The sequence below is a fragment of the Hyperoodon ampullatus genome, assembly GCF_949752795.1.
Source record: "Hyperoodon ampullatus genome assembly, chromosome: 2".
Taxonomy (NCBI): Eukaryota; Metazoa; Chordata; class Mammalia; order Artiodactyla; family Ziphiidae; genus Hyperoodon; species Hyperoodon ampullatus.
Window position 1 is genome coordinate 155907803 of NC_136915.1, and position 13780 is coordinate 155921582.

Below are 13780 nucleotides of genomic sequence, written 5' to 3' on the forward strand. Positions count from 1 at the left end.
GATGAAATTCATGGCAAATAAAATAAAAAGGCATCTAGCTATTTTAAATGAACTCAAGAATTCTATCCCAGGTGAAAATAGAGTACTAGGAAGAGGTGGTATTTCAAAATGGAAAAGGGAAGTCCAAGCCAGCTTGGGAGTCAGGGATTCAGTGGAGAGTACTGAGCAATAGTGCCACTGGCAGGGCTCCATCAGTAGTAAGCACCCACAGAACTCAGCTGAACTTAAACCCTTCTCAAGGATCCTTCTCCAGGCCTTGCCTCCCTCCCCACTGGCTCTGGGAATAGTTACTGACAATTCTTTAGATATCTGAAAATCTTGTTAAAGTTATCTTTCTTTTAAGGCTGTTAAGACATGCAAAATCTTGCTACAGTAACAGAGACAGCCTTAAGGACCTTCAACTGCCACTGTCTCCAGGGACAGGAGAGTTAAGAGTTACATGTGGGAGTACTAATGCTACCAGTGGCATGGAGCCCTCCAGGAGGTCACGGAAAGAATACTGCTTGGTCTTTGCCAGAACTGCTAAAGACTCATTTGAGTCATTGCAGATGAACGCATATGCGAAAGACAGGATGTTCTTAACCATCTATTGGGCATCCAGAGTAAGGTGATAGTGACAGTGTCTTTTTCACATCCTCTAGAGGAGAGAGAATAACAATCTCCTGCTAGGAAACATGGTGTGATAGAAAACCCAGAAATTCAGGGAGAGAAGGAGTTTGGACAAGCATCAGAGAACCAAGTTACAACCTGGCTCCAGAATCACCAGTAGAGGATAAATCTAGAAAGAGGTTTTTAGAAAAGAAGTATCTAGAACAAACAAGGGGATTGCCCTAATTTATACCCCTGACTGAGATAAATATGTAAAGTTTGAATAGCCCTATCTGTCACATTTTAAAGAGAATTCTTGTCAAAAATAGAATGAACTAAGGAGTAACAGGAAGAAGCATGAACGACCTGGAAAACATGCTAGATAAGGCAAGTTTGAAAAAACAGAAGGTATTTCCAGTGAAGGAAATAAAACACCTGGGAGGGAAAAATACCTATTCAACCTAGTTGTTATTTGAAAGAGGGATTCGTTTCCATTATGCCCAAATGTTATAACGAGGACTGACAAGTAGAATTTTATGATGTTTGGGGTTCAATATAGAATTCTGGAAGCATACAACATTATGCTAATGCCCATGTGTCCGAGTATTACACACCTTTTGCAGGACATGGAAATGCAATGCGTTGATTGGCCACTCTTTCTTGGAATGGAGTGTTATATGGAGGCTCTAGATCTTCCAGCGTAGGTGGTTCTGTTAGAAAAATAAATGCATTATCACAGGCTTTCCTTGGGCAATATCGAACTCTTCTGAGGCTAAGTATGACACCTGCTTCTCTATTCCTACCTTTGCAATGGTATTCTCTCTGACAGGAGTGCTTTTCCTCCTGATTGGACATGGCTGGTTCCTGCCAGTCAACAAGATTTCACTATAAATATTATCTCCTCAGAGAAGTCCTACATGACAATTCAAGCTAAAGTAGCCAACTGCTGGGAGCATCACCTTATTTTAATTTTCTACACAGCATGTCTCACGATCTGTATTTCTTGTTTATTTGCTTGCTTGCTTTCTGCCTACTTATAGAACCACTCACGAGAGCAGGTGTTTTACCTTTGTCACTATTTCCTCCTCACTGCCCAGATCATGACAGACGCCTGTCAGGAACCTGATAAACACTTGTTGCTTGAAGGAATAAAGATTCACCTTTTTTTTTTTCTGGCCGTGACACGTGGCCTGTAGGTTCTTAGTTCCCTGACCAGAGATTGAACCCATGCCCCTCTGCAGTGTAAGCTTGGAGCCCTAACCACTGGACCACCATGGAAGTCCCCAAGGATTAATATTTAAACCCTCAAAATAAGGCCTACATCATTACAGGGAACAGTGGACCTCGACTTCTAGGGATTAACATTGAGTGCAAATTACCACTATGAGGTAAATCCTACTCCAACCCACTCTGCCCACAATTTCTTCCAAACCAAAAATAGTGGGTGGGGCACTTATCTAGGATTGTTTCCACTGTCTGCATCATCCAGGGCAACTCCATTTTCAAAGGTAAACAGTTTTGTAATGTATAGTTTCATTTCTTTCTGGAATCATTCTCCTTTCAAAGTTAACTAGAGAGCCATAAAAGTTATATAGAAATCTTCTGAAAGTGATCCAAGACCATCCAAGACTATATATTCTGTATAGACTCCAGGGTTTTTCCCCCACTGTACAAACATTTTCCTAGGCCAAAAATCACCTTGGACATGTAGCGTTATCTCCGTCTCATCACTGCCTGCTATGTTAGTAGCGACACATGTATATATGCCAGCATCAGACAGCACAGCTTGGTCGATGCTGAATGTTCCGTCTGGATGACTAATATGCTGCAGTCCATCAACCAACATGGCACTTCCACCTGTAAACCAGGTGATTACAGGAAGAGGTGTCCCTTGAGCACTGCATGGAATGTCCACTCTTTGACCAACTTGGACCTTCATAACTGTAGGGCCACGCTGTATCTTTGGAGGCACTGGAAACAACAACTGAGTATTAATAACCCAAGTTTTAAAAAATTCCTCCTTTTCTCACTTTAAATGAGAGCTCCTCAACAAGAGGCAGCATGAGAAAGTGGAATAATCTCAGGATTTGGATCCAGGCTCAGGCCACGTAACTAGCTGTGTGATCTAGGGCAATTCAGTAAATTTCCTGAGGCCTGTTTCCTTGATAATCCAGGCAAAATAACCTCTTCAATACCAATACAATGCAAAGATTATGGGAAATAATGAATATAAAACTCCTCATTCCAAACTCGAGGAAAAGTAAGCATTTAATGATGTCAGATTTCTTATAATATATAAATAACTTAAGGTTTAAAGCCCTCTTAAATGGCAATCCAGTTAATTTCTATCATCTAAGTGAGTAAAACAAAAAGCATTTCTCTCCATGTATTCTTAGTTTTTGTTCTCTTTGTGGAAGGTTTAGCCAGACAGTACGAAATATTTCTAATAAAAGCTTTTGTTAATTTCAGAGAAAATCAAGATAAGGTCTCTATTATTTCCCTTTATCTACATTCCTTCAGAAATTTAAATGAGATAATTTATCAAAACACTGGCAAGTAGTATTGGGTTCCACATACAAGCATTATGAACTATAGAATCAAGCTGACTCCTAAGAATATGATTAGAATTTATGTACTTTACTTCCCTAACAAACCCCATTCCTCTGTCCTTTTGTTAAAACGTAATATTTAACCAGTATATTCTAAAGGTTTTCCCTTACAACAAACTTTTAAGTTTGATAGTACAGGCATACTTTATTTTATTGTGCTTTGCTTCATTGCACTTCACAGATCTTGCAATTTTTACAAATTGAAGTTTTATGGCAACCCTGCATTGTCAAATTATGGTTAGCACTTTTTAGCTATAAAGTATTTTTAAATTAAGGTATGTACATTATTTTAAAAGACATAATGCTATTGCACACTTAATGGACTACAGTACAGTGTAAGCATAACTTTTTTTTTTTTTTTTTTTTGCGGTACACGGGCCTCTCACTGTTGTGGCCTCTCCCGCTGCGGAGCACAGGCTCCAAGCATAACTTTTATAGGCACTGGGAAACCAAAAAATTTGTGTGACTTACTTTATTGCCATATTTGCCTTATTGAGATGGTCTGGAACTAAAACAGTAATATCTCCAAGATATGCCTGTATTATTATCATCATTTTATGAAAGAGAAAATTAAATATAGAAGAGGGTAGGTAATATGTCTAATACTAGTAAATGACAGAACTCTCATTGGATTTCATATCCCACAGTCAAGAGGACACTACTGCAGTGACTGATCTGAGAGTGAAATCAGGTCAAAACTATTTGAGAAAATTTCTTCTGATATTTGAATGCATGGCTTACAGTATGCGCTCACTAAGCATGTGTTGAATGAATGAGTAATTATCAATAGATAGACTATGGCAAATTGAGAGAAGAAAGCAGACTACCTAGAGAGTTTTAAAGTAGTTAAAAAAAATCCCAGGAGCAGAATGTTTTCAGTAGCTGAGCTCTATAAACATTGAAAATGACCATTTATATGCTATTAAGTTCTTCCTTGAGCATTCACATTCACTTCAACAAAAAGCCACCGGTCTAAACACATTTTCTTTTTTTACGGTGTATCAACAATAGTCATAAATGACTGTAGACATCTAGTAAAATTGAGATCCAAAATTTTAACACTGTGCATCTGAGGAAAAAGGGGAGAGCTGTTTACAGATGGCAGATAAAGATTTCAGAGTAAATGAAAGAAAATCACAAGTCTCAGATTTTAGAAAATTTTTCTATAATTACTCTCTATACAATTTGAGGTTAACTATCAAAGAAACTGGGGCAATAGGTCTCCCTGTGGCCAGTATATGCCATAGCATATGCCTTCATTTCAAAACTTACCATGGACATTTAATTTAACAGACTGAGTCACGTTCCCAGCAATATTTGTGGCAACGCAAAGATACATCCCACTATCTGAAACGCGGGTCTCAGTGATCTTCATTGAACCAGAAGGAAGGAACGTGTGTCTAGAAGAAAGAAACCAGAGAGTAGACCATAAAGTATGAGGATTTAAATATCCCCTATGCAGCTACAATTCAATGTGAAATTACTACTCTGCAAGCTCTTTTTCAAACAATTCTCCCATCTATAATGTCATTTCTATACACCTTAAAAGTCAGGAATTTTCATAATTATCAAAATTGTCTTGTGCATTCTATATGATGTTCTTACAAATACCAAATCAGTTTTCTTTTACATTTAAATCTAATGTAAGGGCCTGACATCGTCAAATAATTGTACATCTCTCTGCTTTGCTAAGTTGCAGCTTTACAAAGCAAATGTACATTTTAATAAACTTTAAATATACTCTGAACACATTATTGCTTTTTTCTACAATGCTTCATTTAAAAGTTTAGTGTCCTAAAGTAAAGGCAAAAAAAGGTACATATGCAATTCTCAGATATATACTGAATATATTCCTCTTATGTAGTTAGGTAAACCAGATCTACATATAAAAATGTTATTATGTTAATTGTGCTAAAATAGCTTTAACAGGGAGGGGGTCAAATAGACCTACTTACTATCAAGACTCCTTATAAGCTAAGACAAATAAAGTGTGCTATGGGCCCAGAGACAGACAAATAGATAAACAGTTAAAGATGGGACCCCACCCTTCAAAAAAAAAGACTTAAACATGTATGAGAACTCAACATGTAATATGCAATAGCAAAGGTGGTGTTACAAAAAGTCAGGAAAGGATTGACTATTCAAAAGTGGTGTTGGGCAAGTGGCTCTCCACATGGGAAAAATAAATAAATAAAATTAGAGCACTACCTAATACTACACACAAAATAAAAATTCAGATGTATTAAAATCCAAAATGTGAAAACAAACTTAAAAATTGCAATAAAACATTGGAGTGCTGTTTATGATCTTCCTAAAGTACAAATCTAAAAAAATAATAGATTAACACCTTGAGCTACATAGAAATTTTTAAATTCTGTACAACCAGACACCATACATAAACCTGAAAGGCTAGGAGTAGACTGAGAGAAGATATTTTCAACACATACAACAAACAAAGGATTGTTATTGAGAACAAAAACCAAATTTCTACATTCAATAAGAAAAAGAGAAACAAGTCACCAAAACATTGCAGTAGGTTTAAAGAGGCAATTCACAGATAACACAAATGGCCAACAAACAAGGGAAAACATTCCAGGCTCACTAGAATTCAGTCACGTGAAAAGTAAGACAGTTGCAAGACACCATTTCACATCCAGACGAATGGCAAAAAATTTTAAGTCAGTCAACACCACGCAGTGATTATAATGTGGCAAAAGGTACACCTATATTCTGTTGGTGGAAGGTAAATCAGGATTGCCCCTTCAGAAGGCAGTTAAGCAGTGTCTACAAAGCTGAAAATAGTAATTCATTCTAACTAGAAATTGGGGTTCTAGGTACAAGTCACAAAGAAACATGCATATGCATACAAAGAGAGATATAAAAAGATATTCCCTGAAAATCCTTGTTTCTAAAACCAAAAAAAAAAAAAAAAAAGAAGAGATGAAAATGTAGAAAGCCAAAACAAACAAGAACATGAATGTCCATACACAGGGAAATGTATAAATAAAATGTAGAATATGTATATGGTAGTTAGAATGAATAAACTGAATATATGTATAAAATGGATAAATGTTGACTCAATAAAGCAAGCAGTAGAATAATAATATAGAACATGTTTACCATGTTACCATGGTAAATTGAAAACAAGTACACAAAACAAAATTAAAAATAGAGAAAACAATATTCTATACTATTTAAGGATGTATGCATAGGGTATACACCAAGTCTGTGTCAGTGTTTCTGCCCCTGGGAAGGGAGAAAAGAGATTATGACTGAGGAGGGGAACAATGAAACTTCAACTTTATCTGAAATATGGTATTTCTTCTATTCAAAAATATTCGAGGCAAATATTTTTTCAAAGAAATAGTAAAGTAGTCCTTAATTGTTTATTTTTTTTCTCACCAGTGGTAGGGAAACTACTGTGGCATGAATTTATAGCTTCATAACTATACATCAACAAGTCTAACAGACAAGAGCTAGAGACTATAATTCTTATTCCGCCAGTAACTTCTGGCATGATGTTGAGTTAAAACAGCAATTGCTACCATTCTTTGAGAACCAGAGACAGGATATGGAATGTACATGATCTTATATCATCCTTTCAGGTATTATACCCATTTTATAAACAAGAAATCTGAGGTTCAAAGAGGCCCACTGAAAAAACTGCCAAAGTTTCAGGTAAGCTTTAAGTGGTGGAGGTAAATTAAAACTCACACCTGCATGGCAACAAAGGTTGCGCTCTTAAGGGCTCTGGCATTCTGCTTTCCACGTCACTTAGCCTAGCAAATATATTGTTTCAGTGGGCCTTTATTTGTATAACGGTTTAAGTTCAATCAAGAAGATTTTTATAAAGTCATCTAATGAAAGTCAAATCCTAGATATTAGAGAATGTATTGTGTTTTATTGCTCCTCTGGGATTACTGGAATTTTATCATATGCACTTTGTGCTAACCAGAATCTACATACAAATCCACTCCATTTTCGTAACTACCTTGTAGAGTGCACCACTGGGAAATTATGTCAAATCTGGGTGTTAGCATTTCTGCTATTAAAGAATGACTTAGAAGGTATATATATTTTCTGTAGGCTCGAATGTACATGTACATTATCTCAAATTTAAAAGGTTTTTTTTTTTGAGACATTTGAAAACCTGAACAAGTATAGTCACCTGTCCCAAGAGATTATGTTTCATATGTTTCAATTCATCCCAGGTCCCCTACCTTGGAGAGAATGGCGAGATGAGCTGGGTTTCTTTGGCCCAGGTAATTATGGGTGGGGGTAAGCTCTTCACTTCACATGGAAGTGTCACCTCTACCCCTGCAAGGACTGAGATCTCAACAGGCTTATCCTGGGACAGTCCTCGTTGATCTCCGAACACTCTGGGCCTTACTAAAATAAACACAAGTTTTGAAAGGGAAACAGTACATTGAAAACAAAGCACACTTTAATTCACACTAAAATGTGGACTACTAATATTCTTCAGTAATTTGCAAAAAGATGCTTCTTGTTCCAAAGTCTCAGGACATATCTAAAGCTTGCCATGAACACACACTGTGAGAGCTTAATGGAAAATGACTAGAAAGTTTTCCTTTTTAGCTCCTTCTTTCAGAACACAATGCAGAGGTCAGCTGAAATGCCCTTTTAGAATCTAGCATCTGTAAAAGTAACCTCTCAAGGCAGAGCACTAAGTAAGACATAGCTGAGGTTTGGCTTTGTTAGGAGTTTTAACTAAGTGGTGTTTCTGTTTTGTTTTTTGTTTTTTTGCGGTACGCGGGCCTCTCACTGATGTGGCCTCTCCCGTTGCGGAGCACAGGCTCCGGACTCGCAGGCTCAGAGGCCATGGCTCACGGGCCTAGCTGCTCCGCGGCATGTGGGATCCTCCCGGACCGGGGCACGAACCTGTGTCCCCTGCATCGGCAGGCGGACCCTCAACCACTGCGCCACCAGGGAAGCCCCCTAAGTGGTGTTTCTAAAGAGGGTTGGGTGCCATAAGCACACTCCTTGGGAAAACACCATAAAATTTTTCCAAAAGGCTATACAATTCCTCTCCCTTTAAATCAGAATCTAAGTAGAGGAGATGTTGGTTGGCAGGAAAAATGCATTTTTGTACAAAACTATAAACTTGGAAGAGTAGTTCACTTTAGGGGTACAGCCCTCTAGTAACATTATTTGGGAGAGAAATGTGAGTTTTGGCACAGACAGACAGTGTCAAAGAAAAACATTCCTCCCCGAGGGCTCTCACCATAGACGGTCAGCTGCACTTTCCTTTTGGCGTAGCCGGCTGCATTGGTGGCGGTGCAGACGTACTCCCCGCTCTCCTCACCTCCAGGGGACACCACATATAGACTTCCGTCAGCCCCTGCGGAAAACTTAGCACTGCTGGTGGAAATCCGCTCACCTTTCTGCAAAACGACACAGGGCAAAAAGTGTTTTTTAAGATAATAAAGGAGTGACTTAATGTCTGGAAGAGGAAGAGAGGAAGAAAAAAATCTCTAAAGGGGAAAATACTAGATTGAATGAATGCTAATTTGAAGAAAGCTCTCTGTAAGAAAAATTAAACAAACAATGCAAAGGTGACATTTCTTCATAGCAAACGAGATCCCCTTCATTCTTTTTTTTTTTTTTTTTTTTTTTTTTTTTGTGGTACGCGGGCCTCTCACTGTTGTGGCCTCTCCCGTTGCGGAGCACAGGCTCCGGACGCGCAGGCTCAGCAGCCATGGCTCACGGGCCCAGCCGCTCCGCGGCATATGGGATCCTCCCAGACCGGGGCACGAACCCGTATCCCCTGCATCGGCAGGCGGACTCTCAACCACTGCGCCACCAGGGAGGCCCGATCCCCTTCATTCTAAAGCTACTTAAAAGTGGAGGGGATGGGGCTTCCCTGGTGGCACAGTGGTTGAGAATCCGCCTGCCGATGCAGGGGACACAGGTTCGTGCCCTGGTCCGGGAAGATCCCACATGCCGCGGAGCGGCTGGGCCCGTGAGCCATGGCCGCTGAGCCTGCGCGTCCGGAGGCTGTGCTCCGCAACGGGAGAGGCCACAACAGTGAGAGGCCCATGTACCGCAAAAAATAAAAAATAAAAATAAAAAGTGGAGGGGATGAGGTAGCAGCAGATGGGATGAGTGTTTATGCTAAGCCAGGTACCGTTTTGAGCACTTCACATGAATTAATTATGTTAATGCTCACAACAATCTTATGAGTAGGAACTACCACAGCCCCTGTTTCACAGATGACAGCATTAAATCTGGGGGCTTGGCAGAGTAACTTGCCCAGGGCCAAAGAGTCAGTCAGTGGTAGAACTGGAACTCGAACCCAGGCAGGCAGGCTTGGGGGCCTAAAGTCTTAACTTCTGTGCATGATCCCAGTTCAAAGCCCATCCTGTAAAGAAGATTTCTTTTTCTTTTCTTTTTTTTTTTTTTTTTTTGCGGTACACGGGCCTCTCACTGTTGTGGCCTCTCCCGTTGCAGAGCACAGGCTCCAGACGCGCAGGCTCAGTGGCCATGGCTCACGGGGCCAGCTTCTCCGTGGCATGTGGGATCCTCCCAGACCGGGGCACAAACCCGTGTCCCCTGCATCGGCAGTCAGACTCTCAACCACCGCGCCACCAGGGAAGTCCCAGAAGATTTCATTTTTATATTTCCCTAAAATGCATTAAAATTCTACTCAGTACCAGAGACTGTGCAGTTTGGGGGATCAGCTTCACCACCATAGTTTTGTGCCCAGGATGCAGAAATCTTAACCTTTCAATTTAATTTACGGATGTCAAAACCAACTTCTCTATATTTCAGAGATTTTTAGAAGTCTAAAATCAGATGTTATGACAAAATACTTTGGTTGTGACCCTAAATATACAAACACCATATTTCATTATTATGCCATCATTTTACATTACTTTCTCTCTACCAGATTTTATCTACAGAAAATATGCCATCTTCATGGCTGTTGAAAGATGGAAAGGACTTCCTCAGGAAATGGAAGAAGGAAGTCCTTTCCTCACTGCAAGAACATAAGGAAAAGCCAGAGAACTTCATGACAGGGATACTGAGGGGGATAAATGAGTTCATCTATGTGTCTTATTTTGGCTTCCAGAAGAGCAGAGTCCAAGATAAAGATTTGGAGTCAGGAAGTTTACTTGGAAAGTGATTCCCAGGGGCTTGAAGAGGACAGTTGGACAGTGAGGCAAGAAGGAAGGAAAGCTAACAAAGGGTTTCACTGCCCTGGTTTCCTCCGTGGCTGGGCTTATAAGCTCAGTGTGCCCGGGGCCCTCTGAGAAACTATGTAGATGCACCCCAGAAGGATTTTTCTGATAGATGAGAAGTGGGACATTTATATGGGACACCTCCCTCTCCCAGGATTTAATGTTCTTATACTTCCTGACCACTCAGCAGGCTAAGTGGCCTTGTGGGGTTTTGCAGAAAGCCCTGAGTCCCCAAACTAGAGAGGTACATGCATGAAGAGTGACCCTGGCAGACAGCATGGAGCAGTCCACCAGAGCTGAGCTTAAGTCAAAAGGGTTTAGGGGATGTGGCAGGGAGTAAAAAAGGATCTGCTACAACATGTGAAGTGCTTAGAAAAGTCCCCAGCACAAAGAATGTGCTGTATTAGTGTTCACTGTTGTGTTAATACTATTTAAGCATCAAGTAGTTGAATGCACTAAGGAGATTTTAAGGTCCCTTCTAAGAGGTATGACTGTATGGGTTTTCCTTTCTGTAAGGTTCTATGGTACAGTGACAAGTTCCATGTATGAAAATATTCAAATACTGTTGTAGCAACACATATTATTAACAAACATCACTAGATACGTCATTTACCTTGGACCAGATGATAGATGGTTTGGGGATTCCACTTGCCTTGCATGGTAAAGTTACTGGAATGCCTTCAATGGTACTGAGTACCTGCTGTCCATGCTGAATGGTTGGCAGAACTGGAAAAGGAAGCAATATGCAGAATCTGAGCACCCGTCCTTCCATTAAGCCTCACAAGTTTAAAGTTGAACATTTTCAGGATATACGAATATTTCTAAAAACTAGCAAAGACAACCTTTTCTGTTAGAAATGTATGGCAATTTGTAAGGGAGTGTAATAAAGTAAATAAAATAGTTGCAATCTGAAGAATTTAATAAAAACTTAAAATCAAGAAGTAAATTAAGTTGATTTTCCTAACAAAAATGAGAGGACTGAAGGTAATCGTATTTTCAGGAAATTCAAGTTAGAACTACGTCCTAAGAGTTACACACTTAACATATCTTACACCATTCTCCATTACCCCATTAAGCTGCAGTGCACTGACTTAACCTCACCTCCAGAGAAATGGACTGTTTAACCACTACAGATTAAATACCTGTCTATACACAAGAATCACTTAGCAAGCTACTAAATTTAACCTCGAAAATAGAATCTATTTTCGTAAAAGGAATTCAAAAGTAAAGCTTGAAAGGCCTCAGGAGTTTACATTTAAAAGTCTAAAATACAAGATTCTAAGTCTACATATATATATATATATATATATATATATATATATATATATATATATATATATTTTGGCAGTACACGGGCCTCTCACTGCTGTGGCCTCTCCTGTTGTGGAGCACAGGCTCCGGATGCACAGGCTCAGCGGCCATGGCTTACGGTCCTAGCCACTCTGCGGCATGTGGGATCTTTCCGGACCAGGGCACGAACCCGTGTCCCCTGCATCGGCAGGTGGACTCTCAACCACTGTGCCACCAGGGAAGCCCAGTCAATATTTTTCACTAAGAATGCATACCTTTTGACTTTAGAAAGCAACTAAAGAACTGACATTATATGATTGGAAGCAAAAGGAAAGGGAAGACTTCATCATTCTATTCTGTATATATCTGTTCATCATAACCAGCTTGCATACAAAGAATTATCAATACTCAATGTTCTCAAAATAAAGAATTTGATTAAAGAAGCTCCCAGGGACTTCCCTGGTGGTCCAATGTTAAAGAATCTGCCTTCCAATGCAGGGAACGCGGGTTCCATCCCTGATCAGGGAACTAAGATCCCACATACCGCAGGGCAACTAAGCCCACGTGCCACAACTACTGAGCCCGGGTGCCTCAACTAGAGAGAAGCCTGTGTGCCACGAACTACAGAGCCCATGCATTCTGGAACCCACATGCCACAACTAGAGAAGAGAAAACCTGCACACCACCACCAGAGAGAAGCCCGTGCTCCACAATGAATAGACTGTGCACTGCAACAAAAGATCCCACATGCCTCAACGAGGATACTGCATGCCGCAACTAAGACCCGACACAGCCAAAAAAATAAAATAAAAAATAAATAATAAATCTTAAAAAAAAAAAAAAGCTCCCATATGTGAAAGTACCTAACACAGCACAAGGAACGTAATAAAAGCCCAATATATACCAGGAATTTCCTTTCCTTCCCCCAGAAAGATGAGACTGGAGCTGTTTCCTAGAGCTCAAGCACTCGCTGTGGCTCTTGTTTTTAAGTCAAATTTCTCTAGAATTATCCCAGCTACCCCAGAGTAGAAGTTTGCCAGAACAAGAGAAACCAGAGACCTCAGTGCAAAAGCTTCCTTTTGAAAGGCTTAGATGAGCTTTGCTACATCCTTGTATTTTCCTAAGGCTGGGATTATTCTTTAGATCATATCTTCTTAAAGAATAGGCAGTAAATTCCCAGCCCTAGACAAGAATGTCAGGCTACTCTCTAAAGCGAGAAATTTAATTTCCAGAATCATCATGGAACAGTCAACTTTCAACTTTGCTGTCATTTTATGGCAACATGGAATAAGCCATTTTCTTAAATACATATTCAGTTTGACAGCTATAAAGGCAAGTGGCAAATTTAGGCAACGGTTTTCAAATCTGATGACATTTGAGTATGGAAGAGTTTTTCTTTCCAGATTGTCAATCTATATAAATCAACATGACAATTAAATAGTTTGTCATTTTAATTTGCACTTATATGTGCATTCGTTAATTCAATTCTTCTAAGAATTCATTGAGAGCCTTTGATTTACAATGTTGTGTTAATTTCTACTGTACAGCAAAGTGACTCAGTTATACATATATATATACATTCTTTTTTTAATATTCTTTTCCATTATGGTTTATCTCAGGATATAATAAATACTCTTAAAAGTGGAGAGGCAGGGCCTCCCTGGTGGCGCAGTGGTTGAGAGTCCGCCTGCCGATGCAGGGGATACGGGTTCGTGACCCGGTCCGGGAGGATCCCATATGCTGCAGAGCTGGGCCCGTGAGCCATGGCCGCTGAGCCTGCGCATCCGGAGCCTGTGCTCCGCAACGGGAGAGGCCACAACAGTGAGAGGCCCGCGTACCGCAAAAAAAAAAAAAAAAAAAAAAAAAAAAAGTGGAGAGGCAGACTGATGAAATTAACACAAATACAGAGGTATACAGAATTTGTGATACTGCATCACATCCAACTCAAAGGCAAATCTATCCTCTAAATAGCTGTTTGGTTTAGTTCATGTCAAATGCTGGGTTAATTTTTCTTAATCTTATTAACTGAATCAGTTACTCATTTTGGCCTAAGATGGATGAAACGATGTTGTGAAATGACCTTTTAACTTTTAA

General features: G+C 39.8%; 1 protein-coding gene across 1 annotated transcript in view; it reads right to left on the reverse strand.

Moving 5' to 3' along the window:
* HMCN1 (hemicentin 1) overlaps positions 1-13780 on the reverse strand; it is a gene marked incomplete at its 3' end in the record, with an annotated part of 531222 nt that overhangs the window by 243733 nt on the left and 273709 nt on the right. Inside the window, exons 20-25 of the mRNA XM_079726768.1 lie at positions 11010-11122; positions 8440-8599; positions 7418-7586; positions 4470-4597; positions 2287-2559; positions 1203-1298 (exon numbers count right to left, since the gene is read on the reverse strand). Of these exons, the coding sequence (XP_079582894.1) occupies positions 1203-1298; positions 2287-2559; positions 4470-4597; positions 7418-7586; positions 8440-8599; positions 11010-11122 (939 nt within the window). The remainder of the gene's footprint in view (positions 1-1202; positions 1299-2286; positions 2560-4469; positions 4598-7417; positions 7587-8439; positions 8600-11009; positions 11123-13780) is intronic.